The sequence below is a fragment of the Thalassophryne amazonica genome, chromosome 8 (genome assembly GCF_902500255.1).
Source record: "Thalassophryne amazonica chromosome 8, fThaAma1.1, whole genome shotgun sequence".
Classification (NCBI taxonomy): Eukaryota; Metazoa; Chordata; class Actinopteri; order Batrachoidiformes; family Batrachoididae; genus Thalassophryne; species Thalassophryne amazonica.
In genome coordinates, this window is record NC_047110.1 from 1,412,436 (window position 1) to 1,434,510 (window position 22,075).

The window sequence follows — 22,075 nt, forward strand, 5'->3', positions numbered from 1 at the left end:
CATGCATTTATTTCCTCTAGGCTGGACTATTGTAATTCATTATTATCAGGTTGTCCTAAAAGTTCCCTAAAAAGCCTTCAGTTAATTCAAAATGCTGCAGCTAGAGTGCTGACGGGGACTAGAAGGAGAGAGCATATCTCACCCATATTGGCCTCTCTTCATTGGCTTCCTGTTAATTCTAGAATAGAATTTAAAATTCTTCTTCTTACTTATAAGGTTTTGAATAATCAGGTCCCATCTTATCTTAGGGACCTCGTAGTACCATATCACCCCAATAGAGCGCTTCGCTCTCAGACTGCAGGCTTACTTGTAGTTCCTAGGGTTTGTAAGAGTAGAATGGGAGGCAGAGCCTTCAGCTTTCAGGCTCCTCTCCTGTGGAACCAGCTCCCAATTCAGATCAGGGAGACAGACACCCTCTCTACTTTTAAGATTAGGCTTAAAACTTTCCTTTTTGCTAAAGCTTATAGTTAGGGCTGGATCAGGTGACCCTGAACCATCCCTTAGTTATGCTGCTATAGACGTAGACTGCTGGGGGGTTCCCATGATGCACTGTTTCTTTCTCTTTTTGCTCTGTATGCACCACTCTGCATTTAATCATTAGTGATCGATCTCTGCTCCCCTCCACAGCATGTCTTTTTCCTGGTTCTCTCCCTCAGCCCCAACCAGTCCCAGCAGAAGACTGCCCCTCCCTGAGCCTGGTTCTGCTGGAGGTTTCTTCCTGTTAAAAGGGAGTTTTTCCTTCCCACTGTAGCCAAGTGCTTGCTCACAGGGGGTCGTTTTGACCGTTGGGGTTTTACATCATTATTGTATGGCCTTGCCTTACAATATAAAGCGCCTTGGGGCAACTGTTTGTTGTGATTTGGCGCTATATAAAAAAAAAATTGATTGAAATTGATGTAAAAGCAAAAAGTCAACAGATCATAATGATGTACGTATGTCCTTAGTAAAGCAAATAATTAAATTGCTAAACCGTTAACATTTACGAGGTCTATTAGAAAAGTATCCGACCTTATTATTTTTTTAAAAAACCATATGGATTTGAATCACGTGTGATTGCGTCAGACAAACTTGAACCCTCGTGCGCATGCGTGAGTTTTTCCATGCCTGTCGGTTGCGTCATTCGCCTGTGAGCAGGCTTTGAGTGAGGAGTGGTCCAGCCCTCTCATCGTTGTTTCATTGCCAGGAAATGGCGGAATGATTTGGGCTTTTTTTCCATCAGAATTTTTTCAGAAACTGTTAGAGACTGGCAGCTGGAAACCATTAGAAAAATTTATCTGGCTTTCGGTGAAAATGTTACAGGCTTGGTAGAGAATGAGTGTTACTGTCGCTTTAAGGATGGCCCCCAGCGGCTGTGGGGCGTGCCGCGCTCCGAAGCCGCCATCTGGATCCGTAACCATTGTGTGCCATTTCTCTGGTTATCACAAGAGCTGGACATCAACCATTTTCCGGCAGATTTCACTTTTAACAAGAGATTTTGTCATGGAAAGCCGAGCGGAGGCTTCGCGCGTCTCTATGGATTCACTACTGGAGCGAGACAAAACCACCTCTGCTTTGGTCTCACAGGACGGCTTTGAGATGGCGTTCAGACAGCTGTCGGTGGTTTTTCCATCGAGTGATTATCCGAGAAATTGTGGATGTGCCTGGACATGCCAGAACATGTCCCGTGAGGCTTCATCACGCGTTGCTTTGCGCCATGCGGCACCGCCGTGATGCGCGGAATTCCTCCGCACGTCTGTCTCAATGTGCCGAAAAAGTGTTGATGTCCACGTCTTTTCACAATTCCTGTGATAGTCAGACGACGTCCCGGATAAAACACAGCGTCCAGTTTGGAAATGAACGGCATATTCCACTATTACAAGAGTTTTTGTCATGGAAAGAGGAGCAGAGGCTTCGACAGCTGTCTGAACGCCATCTCAAAGCCGTCCCGTGAGACCAAAACGGAGGCGGTTTTGTCTCGCTCCAGTAGCGAAGCCATCGTGACACGTGAAGCCTCCGCTCAGCTTTCCATGACAAAATCTGTTAAAAGTGAAATCTACCGGAAAATGGTTGATGTCCAGCTCTTGTGATAACCAGAGAAATGGCACACGATGGTCACGGATCCAGACAGCCATCCGTTTAGAAATGAAATGGTCGTTCAGCCTGTCGATGGCGGCTTCGGAGCGCAGCGCGCCCCGCAGCCGCTGGGGGCCGTCCTTAAAGCGACAGTAACACTCCTTATTCTTTACCAAGCCCGTAACATTTTCACCGAAAGCCAGATAAATTTTTCTAATGGTTTCCAGCTAACAGTTTCTGAAAAAATTCTGATGGGGGGGAAAAAAAGCCCAAATCATTCCGCCATTTCCTGGCAATGAAAATCCGCCAAGGGGGGCTGGACCACTCCTCACTCAAAGCCTGCTCACAGGCGAATGACGCAACCGACAGGCGCGAAAAAACTCACATGCGCACAAGGGTTCAAGCTTGTCTGACGCAATCACACGGGATTCAAATCCATATGGTTTTTGAAAAAAAATAATAAGGTCGGATACTTTTCTAATAGACCTCGTATATTTAATAAATCATTTCAAACTGGAATTATCACAAATGGTATGAAAGCAAAAGTGATACCTTTATTCAAATCTGGTGACACATCTTTTTTTTCTTTTTTTTTACACTAACTACAGGCCTGTGTGTCACAATTTTCAAAGATATTGCACTTTGCAATAACAGATTGGATAAATTTATTGAATGACACAACTTGCTTAATGACAGTCAGTATGGTTTTAGAGCAAAAAGGTCCACAGTGCTGGTTTTGTTAAGTGCAATAGAAGAGATTAATAAACATGTGGACCAAAGGAAAATAGTAATAGGATTATTTATTGACTTAAGAAAGGCTTTTGACACAATCAATCACAACATATTATTTCAAAAGATGGGGCTTTATGAATTGGATTAAAAGTTATTTACAAACCCGGAAACAGTTTGTTAAACTTGGTGACTGCTGTTCTTCATATCTGGACATCGTTTGTGGGGTTCCTCAGGGTTCTGTGTTGGCACCAAAATTTATTTTGTATATCAATGATTTATGTAAAGTTTCAGATGTGTTTAAAGCAGTTCTCTTTGCAGCTGACACAAACCTATTTTGTTCAGGAGATAATTTCCAACAATTAATTGATTTGGGATCTGAAATGATAAAGTTGAAGAGTTGATTTGATTTGAACAAATTCTCATTAAATTGGTCTAAAACTACATTAATGTTATTTGGAAATCATAAAAAGATGAACAAATACAGTTAAACATACAGGGGGTAAACCTAGTATGTGTCAAAGAGAACAAGTTGTTAGGTGTGATTATCGATGATAAAATTAACTGGAAAGCTCATATTCAACATATTCAAAAGAAAGTATCAAAAAGTATTGCAGTATTAAATGGGGCAAAGCACATTCTTGATGGTAAATTAATACATCCTCTGTATTACACTTTGATTGCACCTTACTTGACTTATGGTGCTGAAGTCTGGGGCAATAACCATAAAACTACAGTGCAACCATTATTCATCCTTCAAAAAAGGGCATTAAGAATAGTTCACAGTGCAGGGTATCGGATCATACGAACCCCCTGTTTATTAAATCGAAGATTTTAAAACTATGACATGATTTCGTTTAAGACTGTTCAATTGATGTATAAAGTGAAAAATAAACAGTTACCATTTAGAATTCAAGAATATTTTATGCAAAGAGAAGGAATATATAATTGAAGGGGTTTGTATCATTTTAAAATTGCTGGTGTCAGGATGACCAGGAAATGCTTCTGTGTCTCAATTTGTGGCCCCAAAAATGGAATAAGCTACCTGAGAAACTCAAACGATGTCCAAATATCAACCGGTTTAAATATTTATACAAAGCAGTGGTGTTCTCTGGATATGTATCTGATGAAAAACATTGAGTTTGTGTTGTATGATGAATCTGCTTCATTTGAATTCTTAGTATTGAATATGTGCCGTGTTAACTATTAAAATATAGGAGCTGTGACATACTGACCTCCCTCAGCTGTAGTTATGACCTGCTACTGTTGAGAATTTGTTGGAAATGAACGTGCATGAACTGGCACATAGCTTGGGTTGATTTGACTGTACGGGTGGGTGGAGGCGTTGATAAGCGTTGCTTCTGCCTACACCTTTTGGGCACCATGTACATTTTCTTGTACTTTCTTTCCTGTAACTTTTTTTTTGTATTGATTTTGTGGTCTGTAAATGAGTCTTTTTTGTTTTGTTTTTTTTAAGCATTGGTGCCCAATAAAATAGAATTTACCCCAGTCCACCTGGGGTAAATTCAGTTGACTGGACATGATTTGGAAAGACACACCTGTCTACGTATAAGGTCCCACAGTTGACAGTCAGAGCACAAACCAAGCATGAAGTCAAAGGAATTGTCTGTAGACCTCAAAGCCAGTATTGTCTCAAGGCATAAATCTGGGGAAGGGAACAGAAACATTTCTGCTGCTTTGAATGTCCCAATGAGCACAGTGGCCTCCATCATCTGTAAATGGAAGACGTTCAGATCCACCAGGACACTTCCTAGAGCTGGACGCCCGTCTAAACTGAGCGATCGTGAGAGAAGGACCTTAGTCGTTGAGGTGACCAAGAACCCGATGGTCACTCTGTCAGAGCTCCAGCATTCCTCTGTGGAGAGAGAACCTTCCAGAAGGACAACCATCTCTGCAGCAGTCCACCAATCAGGCCTGTATGGTAGAGCAGCCAGACGGAAGCCACTCCTTAGTAAAAGGCACATGGCAGCCCACCTGGAGTTTGACAAAATGCACCTGAAGGACTCTGACCAAGAGAAACAAAATTCTCTGGTCTGATGAGATAAAGATTGAACTCATGTTTGGAGGAAACCAGGCACCGTCCCCACAGTGAAGCGTGGTGGTGGCAGCATCATGCTGTGGGGATGTTTATCAGCAGCAGGAACTGGGAGACTAGTCAGGATTGAGGGCAAGATGAATGCAGCAATGTACAGAGACATCCTGGATGAAAACCTGCTCCAGAGCGCTCTTGACCTCAGACTGGGGTGATGGTTCATCTTTCAGCAGGACAATGACCCTAAGTACACAGCCAAGATATCAAAGGAGTGTCTTCAGGACAACTCTGTAAATGTCCTTGAGTGGCCCAGCCAGAGCCCAGACCTGAATCTGACTGAACATCTCTGGAGAGATCTGAAAATGTCTGTGCACCGACACTCCCCATCCAACCTGATGGAGCTTGAGAGGTGCCGCAAAGAGGAATGAACCAAACTGCCCAAAGATAGGTGCACCAAGCGTGTGGCATCATATTCAAGAAGACTTGAGGCTGGAATTTTTGCCAAAGGTGCATCAACAAAGTATTGAGCAAAGGCTGTGAATACTTATGGACGTTTCATTTCTTAGGGTTTTCTTTTTGATATATTTGTAAAAATTTCAAGAAACCTTTCGTGTTGTCATTACGGGGTGTCGTGAGTAGAAGTTTGGGGGAAAAATGAATTTATTCCATTTTGGAGTAAGTCTGTAACATAACAAAATGTGGAAAAAGTAAAGTGCTGTGAATACTTTCCAGATACAGTGGGTGCAAATCTTTAGGCACCTCACAATTATGTTTCAGAGGGCTGTGAGTCGATGATTATTGATGCATTTTTACCCGAGGCTAAAATACGGCCATGCGAAGACTTTGCCGCCATCTGACTTTGCTCAGCATAAGTTCAGTCCTATTAATGCTCAGGTCTTGAGATTCACAGGAACCATTCTTGGGACACAGACCTTGGACAAGTTCAAAGATGGCTAAACTTGATGTATTCTAAGGGGTGAAAAGGTCACATTCTTTCTGCACACTCTTTCATTGATTGCATGCTTTTATACACTCAACAAAAATATAAATGCAACACTTTTGGTTTTGCTCCCATTTTGTATGAGATGAACTCAAAGATCTAAAACTTTTTCCACATACACAATATCACCATTTCCCTCAAATATTGTTTACAAACCAGTCTAAATCTGTGATAGTGAGCACTTCTCCTTAGCTGAGATAATCCATCCCACCTCACAGGTGTGCCATATCAAGATGCTGATTAGACACCATGATTAGTGCACAGGTGTGCCTTAGACTGCCCACAATAGAAGGCCACTCTGAAAGAATGACAAATATTCCAAAAATCAAAACCCAGATGCTTCCAAACTGAACAGTGTGACCTAGTGCAATGCTCTAGACTAATAAATGATACATTGTTTCACCTTTTTCATTTTCACAGAGAAGTTATTGCTAAATTTTGCTTTAATTTTTTTTTTACATTTGAGATGTAGCCATTGAAGTTTTTCTTTAAATTTTTTCTGTTAAAGGTCGAACAATGATTTGAACAGCAAAATAATTCTGATATTGTCTGCTTTCTGGTGATTATAATAATTAAAATCTCACAAACATACTTGTTTGGTTGTGTTCCATTTTAATTAAAGAAAAGTCAGTATGTGGAAGCATGTGTATGATGCCAGAGCAACCACAGCCAGCATCAGTACCTTGAGATACACGTTGTTCTGCCAGAAGCAGGTGAAACGTGAACCTCTGCCACCCACAAGAGGCAGCCTTGACCCAGGCATACATCTGGAAGCATGCACTGGAGCCTCGGCCAAGTCAGTCCTGTTGGAAGAAGAAAGTGGCTCCCTCACACCCTCCTGTTGACCACCCCACCTGCACCTGCTGCATGAACTGCACTGACCAGATGTGGTTGCTCTTCAGATTGTTCAAGAAACTGCAAGTGCAGAGAGCTTGGATTATCATGCCGTTGTTCAAACAATGGGTCCCGTCTACACATCCACTATGAAGTGACACTTTGCAGTGATTCAGATCAGGATTGACTAGGAGTTGCCGTTTTTGCAAAGTGTTTATGGTTTTACTGCTAAATGGTTTGTTGTGCCAGAGGTCACTGAAGATGTACCTTTGTTTTTTTGCTTGTGACAAATTACTGAGTGAAATTGAAAAGCAGGTGGCTGATCTTCAACTTGTTCTGCAGCATTACACATAATCTGCACTTCAGATAGTGGGTTAGTTGTAAACTGTTGTTAATAGTATAGTTATCAATCAATCAATCAATCAATCAATTTTTTTTATATAGCGCCAAATCACAACAAACAGTTGCCCCAAGGCGCTTTATATTGTAAGGCAAGGCCATACAATAATTATGTAAAACCCCAACGGTCAAAACGATCCCCTGTGAGCAAGCACTTGGCTACAGTGGGAAGGAAAAACTCCCTTTTAACAGGAAGAAACCTCCAGCAGAACCAGGCTCAGGGAGGGGCAGTCTTCTGCTGGGACTGGTTGGGGCTGAGGGAGAGAACCAGGAAAAAGACATGCTGTGGAGGGGAGCAGAGATCGATCACTAATGATTAAATGCAGAGTGGTGCATACAGAGCAAAAAGAGAAAGAAACAGTGCATCATGGGAACCCCCCAGCAGTCTACGTCTATAGCAGCATAACTAAGGGATGGTTCAGGGTCACCTGATCCAGCCCTAACTATAAGCTTTAGCAAAAAGGAAAGTTTTAAGCCTAATCTTAAAAGTAGAGAGGGTGTCTGTCTCCCTGATCTGAATTGGGAGCTGGTTCCACAGGAGAGGAGCCTGAAAGCTGAAGGCTCTGCCTCCCATTCTACTCTTACAAACCCTAGGAACTACAAGTAAGCCTGCAGTCTGAGAGCGAAGCGCTCTATTGGGGTGATATGGTACTACGAGGTCCCTAAGATAAGATGGGACCTGATTATTCAAAACCTTATAAGTAAGAAGAAGAATTTTAAATTATATTCTAGAATTAACAGGAAGCCAATGAAGAGAGGCCAATATGGGTGAGATATGCTCTCTCCTTCTAGTCCCCGTCAGTACTCTAGCTGCAGCATTTTGAATTAACTGAAGGCTTTTTAGGGAACTTTTAGGACAACCTGATAATAATGAATTACAATAGTCCAGCCTAGAGGAAATAAATGCATGAATTAGTTTTTCAGCATCACTCTGAGACAAGACCTTTCTGATTTTAGAGATATTGCGTAAATGCAAAAAAGCAGTGCTACATATTTGTTTAATATGCACTTTGAATGACATATCCTGATCAAAAATGACTCCAAGATTTCTCACAGTATTACTAGAGGTCAGGGTAATGCCATCCAGAGTAAGGATCTGGTTAGACACCATGTTTCTAAGATTTGTGGGGCCAAGTACAATAACTTCAGTTTTATCTGAGTTTAAAAGCAGGAAATTAGAGGTCATCCATGTCTTTATGTCTGTAAGACAATCCTGCAGTTTAGCTAATTGGTGTGTGTCCTCTGGCTTCATGGATAGATAAAGCTGGGTATCATCTGCGTAACAATGAAAATTTAAGCAATACCGTCTAATAATACTGCCTAAGGGAAGCATGTATAAAGTGAATAAAATTGGTCCTAGCACAGAACCTTGTGGAACTCCATAATTAACTTTAGTCTGTGAAGAAGATTCCCCATTTACATGAACAAATTGTAATCTATTAGACAAATATGATTCAAACCACCGCAGCGCAGTGCCTTTAATACCTATGCAAATGATGACAAGACTATGATTAATCCGTGAACATTCATCTTCTACTTTTACTGTAGTTTTATCCGTAGGCTGCACTTACAGCCGGTGGGTACGTCTGAATTGAGTTGCTAATTGTTGCAAATCAGAAATCTTATTTAACCGGGGTAGCTAAAGTAATACGAGGTCTTAGAAAAGTATCCAATCTTATTTTTTTTCAAAAACCTGATGGATTTGAATCACGTGTGCTTGCATGAGCCAACCTTGAACCTTCGTGCGCATGCGTGAATTTTTTCACACCTGTCGATTGCGTCATTTGCTTGTAAGCAGCCTTTGTGTGAGGATGGGTGGAGTCTCTCGTTTTTTCTTTGCAAGTAAATGGCGGAACGACTGGAGCAGCGCGACTGCATCAAATTTTGTCAGAAACTGACATCGTTGACGATCCTCTGGGCATCACACAGATTAAGGAGCAGTACAACTGGTTTAAAGACGGCTGCACAACGGTGGAGTGCGAGCCGCAGTCCGGGCGGCCATCAACATGCTGAAATGACCAGATCATTTCCAAAGTGAACACTGTGGTGATGTGGGACCGTCGTGTGACTATCCGAGAAATTGCGGAAGAGGTGGACATCAGCACTTTTTCAGCACATTCCGCTGTGACAGAAGATTTGGCCATGAAAAGAGTTGCAGCGAAATTCATCGGCACAAAGCTGATGGCAGAACAAAAATGCCTTTGTGTTGAAGCCTCACAGGACATGTTGTGACATGCCCAGCTCTTGCACCATTCGGAAGATTCAGACAGCTTTCGGTGGCTTTTCAGTCATGTGACTATCCAAGAAATTATGGACGAGGTGGACATGTCACAACATGTCCTGTGAGGCTTCAACACAGTTGCTGCGCCATCAGCTTTGTGCCGAAGCCTTCGGCATGAATTTCGCTGCAACTCTTTTCATGGCCAAATCTTCTGTCACAGTGGAATGTGCCGAAAAAGTGCTGATGTCCACCTCTTCCACAATTTCTCGGATAGTCACACGACGGTCCCACATCACCACAGCGTTCACTTTGGAAATGATCCGGTAATTTCAGCATGTTGATGGCCGCCTGGAGCGTGGCTCCCTCTCCACCGTTGTGCAGACGTCGTTAAACTGGTTGTACCGCTCCTTAATCTGTGTGATGCCCAGAGGATCGTCACCGAAAGCCGTCTGAATAATCCGAATGGTTTCCACCTGGCTGTTGCCCAGGTTCTGACAAAATTTGATGCAGTCGCGCTGCTCCAGTCGTTCAGCCATTTACTTGCAAAGAAAAAAACGACGAGAGACTCCACCCATCCTCACATAAAGGCTGCTTACAAGCAAATGACGCAACTGACAGGCATGAAAAAAAATCACTCATGCGCACGAAGGTTCAAGGTTTGCTCATGCAAGCACACGTGATTCAAATCCATCAGGTTTTTGCAAAAACTAAAAAGTTCGGATACTTTTCTAACAAACCTCGTATGTACTAAATTGTTATAGAGGCCCTGAAGCTGCTTGTTACTGTAAGACAGTATAATTCTGTGCATACAGTTATGCTCAAAAGTTTACATACCCAGGCAGAATTATTTTATTTCTTTTTGGCCATTTTTCAGAGAATGTGAATGATAGCACAAAGACCTTTCTTGTCACTCATGGTTAGTGGTTGAGTGAAGCCATTTATTGTCACACAACTCTTTTTTTTTTTTTTTTAAATCATAATGACCCTGACTATAGCCTAGTTGTTAATGCCATGTTTTCCTCTAAGATTGTTTAACAACATTCCACAATTCATTCACATTTCTTGGTTTTGCTTCAGAAACAGCTTGTATGATGTCACCACACAAGTTCTCAACTGGATTTAGGTCCGGGGATTGGGCAGGCCGCTCCAAAACATTAATTTTGTTGGTTTGGAACCAAGATTTTGCTGGTTTACTAGTGTGCTTGGGGTCATTGTCTTGTTGAAACACCCATTTCAAGGGCATGTCCTCTTCAGCATAAGGCAACATGACCTCTTCAAGTATTTTGATATATCCAAACTGATCCATGATACCTGGTATGCGATATATGCTGTACTGTGTGAAGAGAGGAAATAGGGCATTACAGTATTCCAGTCAAGAGAAGACAAAGATATGAATAAATGTTTCTGTACCAGCCACAGACAATATAGGACAAATTGTAAGGATGCAATAAAATCATCTGCATTTATTTGTTTGTCTGTTATCAGGATTACATCAAAACTACTTAACAAATTTTGGTGAAATTTTCACCACAGATAGATATTAGGCCATGGAAGACTCCATTAAATCTTGGAGGTGATCTGGATCCAGATTCTGGATCAAGATTTCATTTTATATAGGCTTTGAAGGATTATGTCAAAACAACTTCATGGATTCTCACGACATTTGCACCAAATGCACCAAAAATAGATACAGTAGTGTTCAGAATAATAGTAGTGCTATGTGACTAAAAAGATTAATCCAGGTTTTGAGTATATTTCTTATTATTACATGGGAAACAAGGTACCAGTAGATTCAGTAGATTCTCACAAATCCAACAAGACCAAGCATTCATGATATGCACACTCTTAAGGCTATGAAATTGGGCTATTAGTAAAAAAAAAAAGTAGAAAAGGGGATGTTCACAATAATAGAAGCATCTGCTGTTGACGCTACAAACTCAAAACTATTATGTTCAAACTGCTTTTTTAGCAATCCTGTGAATCACTAAACTAGTATTTAGTTGTATAACCACAGCTTTTCATGATTTCTTCACATCTGCGAGGCATTAATTTTGTTGGTTTGGAACCAAGATTTTGCTGGTTTACTAGTGTGCTTGGGTTCATTGTCTTGTTGAAACACCCATTTCAAGGGCATGTCCTCTTCAGCATAAGGCAACATCAATCAATCAATCAACTTTTTTCTTGTATAGCGCCAAATCACAACAAACAGTTGCCCCAAGGCGCTCCACATTGCAAGGCAAGGCCATACAATAATTATGAAACACAGTCTACGTCTAAAGCAACATAACCAAGGGATGGCCCAGGGTCACCCGATCCAGCCCTAACTATAAGCCTTAGCGAAAAGGAAAGTTTTAAGCCTAATCTTAAAAGTAGAGAGGGTATCTGTCTCCCTGATCTGAATTGGGAGCTGGTTCCACAGGAGAGGAGCCTGAAAGCTGAAGGCTCTGCCTCCCATTCTAGTCTTACAAACCCTAGGAACTACAAGTAAGCCCGCAGTCTGAGAGCGAAGCGCTCTAATGGGGTAATATGGTACTACGAGGTCCCTAAGATAAGATGGGACCTGATTATTCAAAACCTTATAAGTAAGAAGAAGAATTTTAAATTCTATTCTAGCATTAACAGGAAGCCAATGAAGGGAGGCCAACACGGGTGAGATATGCTCTCTCATGACCTCTTCAAGTATTTTGACATATCCAAACTGATCCATGATACCTGGTATGCGATATATAGGCCCAACACCATAGTAGGAGAAACATGCCCATATCATGATGCTTGCACCACCATGCTTCACTGTCTTCACTGTGAACTGTGGCTTGAATTCAGAGTTTGGGGGTCGTCTCACAAACTGTCTGCGGCCCTTGGACCCAAAAAGAACAATTTTACTCTCATCAGTCCACAAAATATTCCTCCATTTCTCTTTAGGCCAGTTGCTGTGTTCTTTGGCAAATTGTAACCTCTTCTGCACGTCTTTTATTTAACAGAGGGACTTTGCGGGGGATTCTAGCACATAAATTAGCTTCACACAGGCGTCTTCTAACTGTCACAGCACTTACAGGTAACTCCAGACTGTCTTTGATCATCCTGGGGCTGATCAGTGGGTGAGCCTTTGCCATTCTGGTTATTCTTCTATCCATTTTGATGGTTGTTTTCCGTTTTCTTCCACGCGTCTCTGGTTTTTTTGTCCATTTTAAAGCATTGGAGATCATTGTAGATGAACAGCCTATAATTTTTTGCACCTGCGTATAAGTTTTCCCCTCTCCAATCAACCTTTTAATCAAACTACGCTGTTCTTCTGAACAATGTCTTGAACGTCCCATTTTCCTCAGGCTTTCAAAGAGAAAAGCATGTTCAACAGGTGCTGGCTTCATCCGTAAATAGGGGACACCTGATTCATACCTGTTTGTTCCACAAAATTGATGAACTCACTAACAGAATGCCTCACTACTATTATTGTGAACACCCTCTTTTCTACTTTTTTTTTTTACTAATAGCCCAATTTCATAGCCTTAAGAGTGTGCATATCATGAATGCTTGGTCTTGTTGGATTTGTGAGAATCTACTGAATCTACTGGTACCTTGTTTCCCATGTAACAATAAGAAATATACTCAAAACCTGGATTAATCTTTTTAGTCACATAGCACTACTATTATTCTGAACACTATGTCCCATGCACAGATTCAGGGCTGATGAGTGCAAATTTTCCTCCAGTATTTTCTGATAACATTCTGCATTCATCCTGCCATCAATTTTGACCGTTTCCTGTGCCTTTTGAAGCTCATACATCCCCAAAACATCAGTGATCCACCTCTGTGCTTCACAGTAGGAATGGTGTACCTTTCATCATAGGCCTTTTTGACTCCTCTCCAAATGTAACGTTGATGGTTGTGGCCAAATGTTCAGTTATGATCTCATCACTCCAAATGACATTGTTGTCTGTGCTGTTTGGAGTATTGTAAGTGGGATACTTTGTGGCATTTGTGTAGTAATAGCTTGCTTCTGGCAACTCAACCATACATCCATTTTTCTTCAAGTGCCTCTTTATTATGCACCTCGAAACAGCCACACCACTTTTTTTTTCTCCCCCAGAATCCTGTATTTCAGCTGAAATTAATTGTGGCTTCTTCTTTACATCCCAAACAATTTTCTTGGAAGTTGTTGCTGAAATGTTTGTTGGTCTACCTGACCATGGTTTGGTTCCTACAGCAGCCCTCATTTCCCACTTTTAAATTAGAGTTTGAACACTGCTGATTGGCATTCTCTGTCCCTTAGGTATCTTTTTAAATATCACTTTCCTGTTTTATACAGTTACCTTTTCTTTGACAATTATTTATTTATTTATTTATTTTTACTTTCCCTTTGACTGAGAAACCAGAAACGTCAGTGCAGCACTGGATGAAAGATGCAGGGGTCTGTCAGGAGCCAGAAACTCAGTGACCTTTGTGCATACACTGATTACAAGCAAACAGATCACAGATGAGGACTGTTGCCTTTTGTAGCCATTCAAACCAGTTTGTGTCAACTTGTGTGCATGTTATCAGGCCAAAATCACCAGGGTATGTCATTTTTTGATCAGGGTCATTCGGTTAGTTTCTGTTGTCATTATGACTTAACAAAGAGTAAACACAGTTGTTGACAGTAAATGGTTTCACATGACAACCAACCATGAGTGGGGAAAAAAGTTTTATCATTCATATTCTCTGGAAACTGGCCAAAAAAAAAAAAGTTCTGCCAGGGTATGTAAACCTTTGAGCAAATGTTGCTTTAGACTCTTTACGGCACGGTGGCATAGTGGTTACCACTTGGTGCCTCACAGCAACAAGGTCGTGGGATTGCTTCCTGGCCTTTCTGTGTGGAGTTTGCATGTTCTCCCCGTGTCTGTGTGGGTTTCCTCCCAACATCAAAAACATGCTTATTTAGGCTCCGCTCTTTTCTCTGCCCCTGAGCAAGGCAGCATCTCCATGTTTGGAGTTGGTTCCTGGTTGCTGGACTGTGGCTGCCCACTTATGGAGCTAAATCCAGACCAAAAGTTTTGTAACCTGAAAATAAAAGATTGAAAAACTTAATTTTGAAACTGAAAATTCATTGTTTGAGCTTGAATTTTATAATCATTTAAAAAGTATTGTTAAAATAAAAATAAAGTGTAAGATATATATTTTTCAGTTTATATAAATTTTTGATTCAACTCTAATTATTTTGATCAAATTTATTTTCATTCATATTTCTTTTTTTCCACTTTCAGATCTTATTTTTTCAGTTTCAAACTTTTGGCCCCGTTCTGGCGTGGGAGGGCGTGGCTTTGATTGAGACGGGTGTGGAATTGTGAGTGACAGGAGAACAATCAGTCCTCACATGATGTTGCTTTCAGGAAACGTGGGTCCTTCGATAGATAATGACTCTGCTCCCGTCTCCGTCGTTTATTTGCTATGCGGCTGGCGCGTGAAAGAAAATGGAGAGAATGAAAGTTTTTTTATGAGGCTTTAAACCTTCGAGATAAAGCTGTTTATTGTGATTGATGTGTAGCAGTTAGTTCAGTGGATCCGTATGTTGTACAGGATAGTGAATTTAATGACGATGTAACAAAGTGGCCGACAGTTTCACAGCGTAAACTTAATATGATCAGAACCAAGCAGACCGCCTGTAAATCCAAAGCCAAAGCCGGAAGAGCGCTCCAGCTACCGGTGGTGTGAAGAAGCCTCACCGTTACAGGCCCGTCACTGAGAGAGATCCACCGCTACCAGAAATCCACCAAGCTGCTGATCCACAAGCTGCCGGCCAGGTCAGCCTCGCCGGCCTCCTGCAGAGCATCACAGCGGAGCTCTGAAAGCGGAGGTCGGTCTTGAAGCGATTTCTCTCACCAGGTGCTGGAAGGGCAGTTTGTGGATCAGCAGCTCGGTGGATTTCTGGTAGCAGCGGAGTGCCACAGTGCCGGGCCTGTAACGGTGAGGCTGTCTCACACCGCCGGTAGCCGGAGCACTCTTCCGGGTGGTTTCGAATTTGGATTTACGGGCGGTCTGCTTGGTTCTGTCCATCTTAAAGCTTCCTTCAGATCTGCTGAGCCTGGTCTCTGTGTGTGTCACTTAGAAAGCTCGTAACACTCCACTGCAGCCTGTAAAATGAGCGACCTGCCTCATTTTTATGCGGCGATGCTGCGCTGCGTTCACAGTCTTGTGTGGATTTGGGACACATCGTTTTTTTTAGGTATAGGTGTTAAACTTTACAATCTTGCATATTTTCCAGTTTTTAAACATCAAAAATGACCAAGAGTGGTCTAGAATGACTTGTAATAGACATCTTTAGCATCACTTTATTTACAAGTATCAAGACAACACAGTGGAGAGAAAGTGTTAAGTCATTATCTATCAAAGTACCCACGTTTCCTGAAAGCAACATCATGTGAGGACTGATTGCTCTGCTGTCACTCACAATTTCACGCCCCTCTCAATCGAAGCCACGCCCTCCCACGCCAGAACGGGGCCAAAAGTTTGAAACTGAAAAAATAAGATCTGAAAGTGAAAAAAGATCTGAAGGTGAAAAAAGAAATGAATGAAAATAAATTTGATAAAAAAAAAAATTAGAGCTGAATCAAAAATTTATTTAAACTGAAAAATATATATCTTACACTTATTTTTATTTTGATAATACTTTTTAAATGATTATGAAATTCAAGAACAAACATTGAATTTTCAGTTTCAAAATTTATTTTTTTTCAGTCTTTTATTTTCAGACTACAAAACTTTTGGCCTTGATTTAGCTCCGTACCCACTGCCCCTAGTGGTTGAATTTTGTAACTGTAAGTAGGATGGTTCAATGTAGAGAACAGATTTTGTTGTATATATGTATGTACAATGACAATAAAGGCACTTTGCAGATATTATAAAACAGTTATCCATAAACTTATGTTACATGACTTTTGAATCTTCATAACTATGTTACAAGATTGTTATGTAGTCTCAGATTGCAGATGTTGAGCTGAAAATTAAACTTATAATGTAAAAATATTATTCTGGTGTAATGTGTGTGGGAACATCTGACTGACACTTTGTAGTTTGCTGTTTGGGCAGTTATGTACCATTTAGTACTTTAGATCTTAATTTTTCAGAATTTTCTAAATAAAGTAGGAGTAAAACCTTTAAGAGAATTTGGGCTCTTAAATGCAAAACAATATACAAATAATTGTTTGAGTTCAATGGTACGAATATTTCATGAGGTGGAAGACGGAATGTTCCATCTTTCACTCAATTAAATATTCGTTCCATTGAAAGATTGTAAAAACATTATTTGTTTTAAATAATGGCTAAAATAGATCCTCGTCATTTGATATTATATTAATTTATAAACAACAGAAAAGGGACTTAAATTTTGGTGTTTGTCACTGGTGCTTCAACATCAACAGTCCATCACGAACTTCAAATAGTCCAAAATTATTCTCAGTCAACTTGGAAAGCAGTTAGTTTGTGGCAGTTAAAAAAAAAAGTCATTGTACTTCCTCAGTCCAGCCAAAAATCGCATCAGAAATTTGTCTAGCTTTTCATCCTGACAGCTCTTCATACCTCCAGATGGCTTATGGTGTAGTGAATGTTTTTTGTGTGTTAAAAAAAAATTAGCACTGTCAATTAGCTCCTTCAAGTAGTCGTCTGTCAGCAAAACAAACTCCGCCATGTTTAGCTAAACGCTGCCTGCATTATTGTGTGCGTGGGTGGGGTTTGCAGCGTGCAATGGTACAAAACGTATGGAACCAAATTTGCACACTAAATGCAATGCAACACAAATGTGATGAATAATCCATGTCACGTGACATACAAAACAGCAATCAAATGACAAGGATCCACTCAAAGTGCAATAATACACACATTTTGGTATATTTGTAAAGCAGAGATAAGAAAGATTTTGCAGTTTAACTCGTGCATACCTGTAATAGAAAAAGTTATATTGAAATATGTAATGATAGTAATACGTTTAATTTGAAGGCTCCTTTCTCAGCACTCAAGGACACCGTGCAGTAAGACACGAAGTCCATTAAATTAAAAAATAAAATCACTAGAGTAGACAAAGCAATAGGCACCTGATGGAATGAGCAGTTCTAAACAGATGTGTTTTGAGTTGTGATTTGAAATGAGTGAATTGATGTTTCTGAGTTTGGATGGTAATGAATTCCAGAGATGGGGAGCAGCAGAGCTCTCTGGGTTGTGAATGGCCTTGAATGTTAATTGGAGGATTTTGAATTGAATATGAAACTGAACTGGAAGCCAGTGGAGCTGCTGGAGGACAGGAGTGATGTGGGGGATGGACGGGGTTGGAGTCATGATGCGAGCAGCTGAATTCTGGACCAGTTGAAGATTGCAGAGGGATTTGTGAGGGAGACCGTAGTTTTCTGTGAAGGCTCTCAGTTGTCTAGGTGGTTTCCATAGTAGAGAAGCTTGAATCTTTGACTGGACTGGGTTGCTTGACGCGAGGACGTTTCGCTTCAAATCCCAGAAGCTTCCTCAGCTAAAATTCTTGCTCTGGTAGTCTGACTTCTGTCTTGACCCTTGTCGACAAGAATAACAGAAGCTACTAAAGCTGGAGTATTAAACCTAACCAGACCCCTCCTACAGAGAGGCAGACTGCTATTGGCTAGTGACTAAACAATTGCTCTAATTAGCACCTATTGTGCTCTAGTTAGCACCCACTTAATGACAGGGTAGCTCTCCCTCATAACGATGGGACTGACTCCTCTCCTGACGATGTGAATGACTCATTAAGGTGGAGATGAACTGCAGAGGTGAGACTAAGCAGTCATTGCACAAAAGGATATACCAGCAAAGCAGAGAGGGTGCTGGTGGACCTCAGTCTGCAGTTCATCTCCACCTTAAAGACACTAAACACACATTTGAGGACAAGGAAGTAATGGAGTACTCAGGTTTAAGCAGTTTGTCTTTTGTTCATGGTAATGAGTCATTCGAGTCATCAGGAGAGGCGTCAGTCCATCGTTAGGAGGGACAGCTACCCTGTCATTAGGAGGGTGCTATAACTAGAGCACAATAGGTGCTAATTAGAGCAGTTGTTTAGTCACTAGCCAATAGCAGTCTGCCTCTCGGTAGAAGGGGTCTGGTTAGGTTCAATACTCCAGCTTTAAAAAGAGTACACTGTAAGAGTGTTTGACTTACGCAGAGCATTTGTTAGCATCCTTCCTCCTGGCTCTTTTGGGCTTTCTGCCCCCGGCTAAAAAAGAAAAAAAAAATCCTTGTGCTCTTTAATGTAGCACTTCTTCAAATGTCATTAAGTTCACTGTATTGTAGGCCAGAACAGAGCTTCCACCTCTCTGTACCATGGCTTTGTAAACCAGTGATTCTCAACCGGGGTGCCGCGGCACCCTAGGGTGCCGTGATCGATCGTCGGGGGTGCCGTGGGTATTTTTCATATTTGCGATTATTTTTCATATTCGCGATTACCGTGAATTATTTTATCCATAAAGCATAAAACGACTCAGAATCTGACGTCAAACATGCTGCAGCCTCGCTCTCGTCTTAAGGCGGGACAATAACAAGGAGGCTGACGGCCGATTAAAACAGTGCCGTCTCCTTCAAAAGCCGTCTAAAATGCGGAGCTGTCGGTGTGTGTGTGTCTGTGCCTGTGTGCGCGCGCGGAGTTAGGCTGCAGACTGTGAGGCAGGGGGTGGGTGAGGGAGGGGAGGGGGTGGGTGAGGGAGATTCCTGAATGCAGGCGCGACACGTTCAGTGCGCAGCGAGCACGGAGCAGAGAGAGGATTTTAACCCGAGTAAACAAAACCAAAACTTGAAGCTGCCTTTACTTCTCTCTGAACTTTCTCTAAAGGTGTGATTCTGCCGTTACCGTCCTGTTCACACCATGTGCGCTTCGTATGCTGAATTTATGAGATCATGAGATGAAATAAATGGTCAAATATCTTTAAAAACATATTTAAAAAATGAGAATATATGAATGAACTGAGCCACAAAAAAAAACAATGTTCAGACGCACAGATCACAAAAAGCAGGTGAGAACTCTGAACTTTAACAGCTGTTATTTTCCAAAAGGTACGAGTATTTCTTTGTTCAATCTTGAGCTTAATGCAGTGTTTAAGCACAAAACGTGACTGATGAGGAGAAACAATTTCAGAAATGCAATAGAAACAACCACAAATCAGAAAAAGTTGGGACTGTATGTAAAATGAAGATAAAAATAAAAATGTTGCACTATTCCCAGTTTCTCCACTCACAGAAGCCAAACGTTCTTCCAGAGTTGTGTAATTATACTACAATAGTAGAATATAAAGAAGGAGAAAAAAAAAGAAAAAAAAATAGAAAATATATTCGTCAATCGCAATTATTTGTCTGACAATTAATCATCTCCAGAAATTCCTAATCGTGACAGCCCTACTTGAGATCAGAGCGCAAAATGCTTGGGGATTTTCGAAATGCGGTGTTTTCTGTATCGATTTTCTATTGCGATAATTGGTTTTGCGCAAAACCAGAGGTAATAGCATTATAATAATATTTTGGTTGGTGGTGTGCTGCAGGATTTTGTAAATATAAAAAGGGTGCCGCGGCTCAAAAAAGGTTGAAAATCACTGTTGTAAACATTGCACATTGTTTTTTTTGTCGCTGGTCCTTTGAGATCAACAGGTTCCAAGCAGTCAAACATGAATTTTAAATAGCTGTCCAATCCAAAATTGTTCTCAGTCAACTTGCAAAAACAGATTGTTCAAAAACAGCCCTGACGATGTCGTCGCTAGCTGAAGCCGTGCATCGTGTTCAGACTGCTGTCTGCTTTTCGCAGTCCAGTAAAAAATTGAGACAGAAATGTGTCAAGCTCTTGATCTGACAGCAGTTCCAGTTCACCCAGAGACGTTCCAGTGAATACTGCGAAGGTGTACTGGCTTTGTTTGATTTGTGTTAGAAGAATGAGCAGCATCTGTAAGCTCCCGCCATGTTTGTTTTTAAGCTAAGTACCATTGCTGCTAGTGTGAGCCGCACAGTGGTCGGGTGCACAATAGCAGGAATCATGTAGTACCAAAATGGCACAAAAGGTGCTTTTAAAACGTGCACGGTGACACTGCTGATGAACGATCGCTTGGATGACCTGATCTGCATTTAATTAGTCAAATACCTGATATGGATTGTTGTTACCACGTTGAGACGTCACAAGTGTATGGTGTTACCACTGCATATGTCTTTCCAGGTGGCCTTGGACAACACCAGAAAGAAGCTGGAGGAGGAGGAGCAGGAGCAGCCGCTGGAGGTGATGGATGGAGAGGTGGACCTGGATCTGTACACCGATGAGAACAGAGATTTGAAGGCACAGCTAGCTGTCGGCACACATGATGGTCCACGTTCTTTAACCTGGATGAATCAAAGTACTCCCCTGACTTCTGCTGGGAAAGCACGCAGCAATGGAGTGACGTCCCTGTCCTCCACGCCCAGAGAGTCCATCTGCATCACCATGCTCAACTGCCAGCTGAGCAGCTCGTCACCGCCAGCATCCTACAGCACGGGTGCCTTTTCAGACACCGCAAAACAAACCCGGCACCCCCGCGATGAGCAGACGTACAGAGATGATGCTCGGTCACACAGTCGTCGTGGCGATAGGATGTGTGAAGCAGAGCGCTTCAGCAGATGTGGCGAGCATGCTGATGAAGGGGCCGAAGGCTGCAGTGCCTCGCCCAGCGTGCCCAGTGCCTTACGTCACCTCAACGAGCACAGTACAGCGCTACCTGCCGCCAAAGATATAAACTCGAGAGCGGTGTTGACACAGAGCGGAAGCATCGGCGCTAGAGGTGTGGCTCCAGACCTCATAGACAGCGGTCCGACCGCTGTCGCTCCAAACCCTCCGCACATCTCTTTCCATGCCTGCTGCGACCTGGTTGACCTGGATCCCCAGGTCCTGTGCCGGTCTTGCTGGGTGTTCCACTGTAGCCCCTGCAGAGAGATGGAGGTGTGCCAGTTGTACCACAAGGTGGAGAACCTGGGAGTGTGCTCCTGTGGAAGCACGTGTTCCAGGAACCCCTTAGTGCTGTGCAGGTACTGTGGAGCCGAGTACTGTTGCCACTGCTGGTACAGAAACCCTCTCAGCTGCACATGCGGCCAAATATTTGACCAGTCGTCCTCCGTGTGACTGAGACGCAGACGGAGACCCCGGAGAGCCAGTGCCTTACATCCACGCCACGGAACCAGTTCATCCAGTCAGAATGTGAACCGTTTGTTGCCTTGACATGCTTATGGTCGGGTACTGTTTTTACAATCTGGTGCCATTGTTTTCAGAACTTTGTTCTTTTTCAGATCTGAAGTTGTTCTGATGTTTTTGCCTGTAAATGGCTGAAGCTGCTCCCTGCCTCTGATTTCCAGGTGTGGTCCTGGACTTGTTCGGTGAAGGGTTCTGTGTGGTTTTTTTTTTTGTTTTTGTTTTTTTTTGTGAAGCCTTTGGATGTAATGAGCGTTATTAAAATATCGGGATGCAGTCGTGGTTTTGACTCTAATTAAAGGTGGCCACAAAACATCTGACTTCGTGTGTCGGTCTGAGAATGAATCCACCAGAACAGAAAAGAGCGTTCGTTCATTTTTGGGTACCGTTTGTGATACCGGTGCTAAAAAGATTCTTAAAAAGAAAAAGCATAAGTTTAAAAATGTACAAATGACAGATGAGTTTAAAAATGTACAACACAAAGGTTGACAACATTAAACAATGACTTATTATCCCCCCTCCCCCCCGGTATGAAATACGGGGGGGAGATATCAGTCAGCATGTCGGCCTATCTGTTTTCTCTTGTTAGTGTCATACCTCAAGAACCAG

The 22,075-nt window shown here is 41.9% G+C and overlaps 1 protein-coding gene across 1 annotated transcript in view; it reads left to right on the forward strand.

Annotated features, from left to right (window-relative positions):
• spata2l (spermatogenesis associated 2-like) overlaps positions 1 to 21,674 on the forward strand; it is a 51,978-nt gene extending 30,304 nt beyond the window's left edge. Inside the window, exon 4 of the mRNA XM_034175671.1 lies at positions 20,468 to 21,674. Coding sequence (XP_034031562.1) covers positions 20,468 to 21,400 — 933 coding nt within the window. The 3' untranslated portion in view covers positions 21,401 to 21,674. The remainder of the gene's footprint in view (positions 1 to 20,467) is intronic.
• Positions 21,675 to 22,075: the final 401 nt, after the last annotated feature.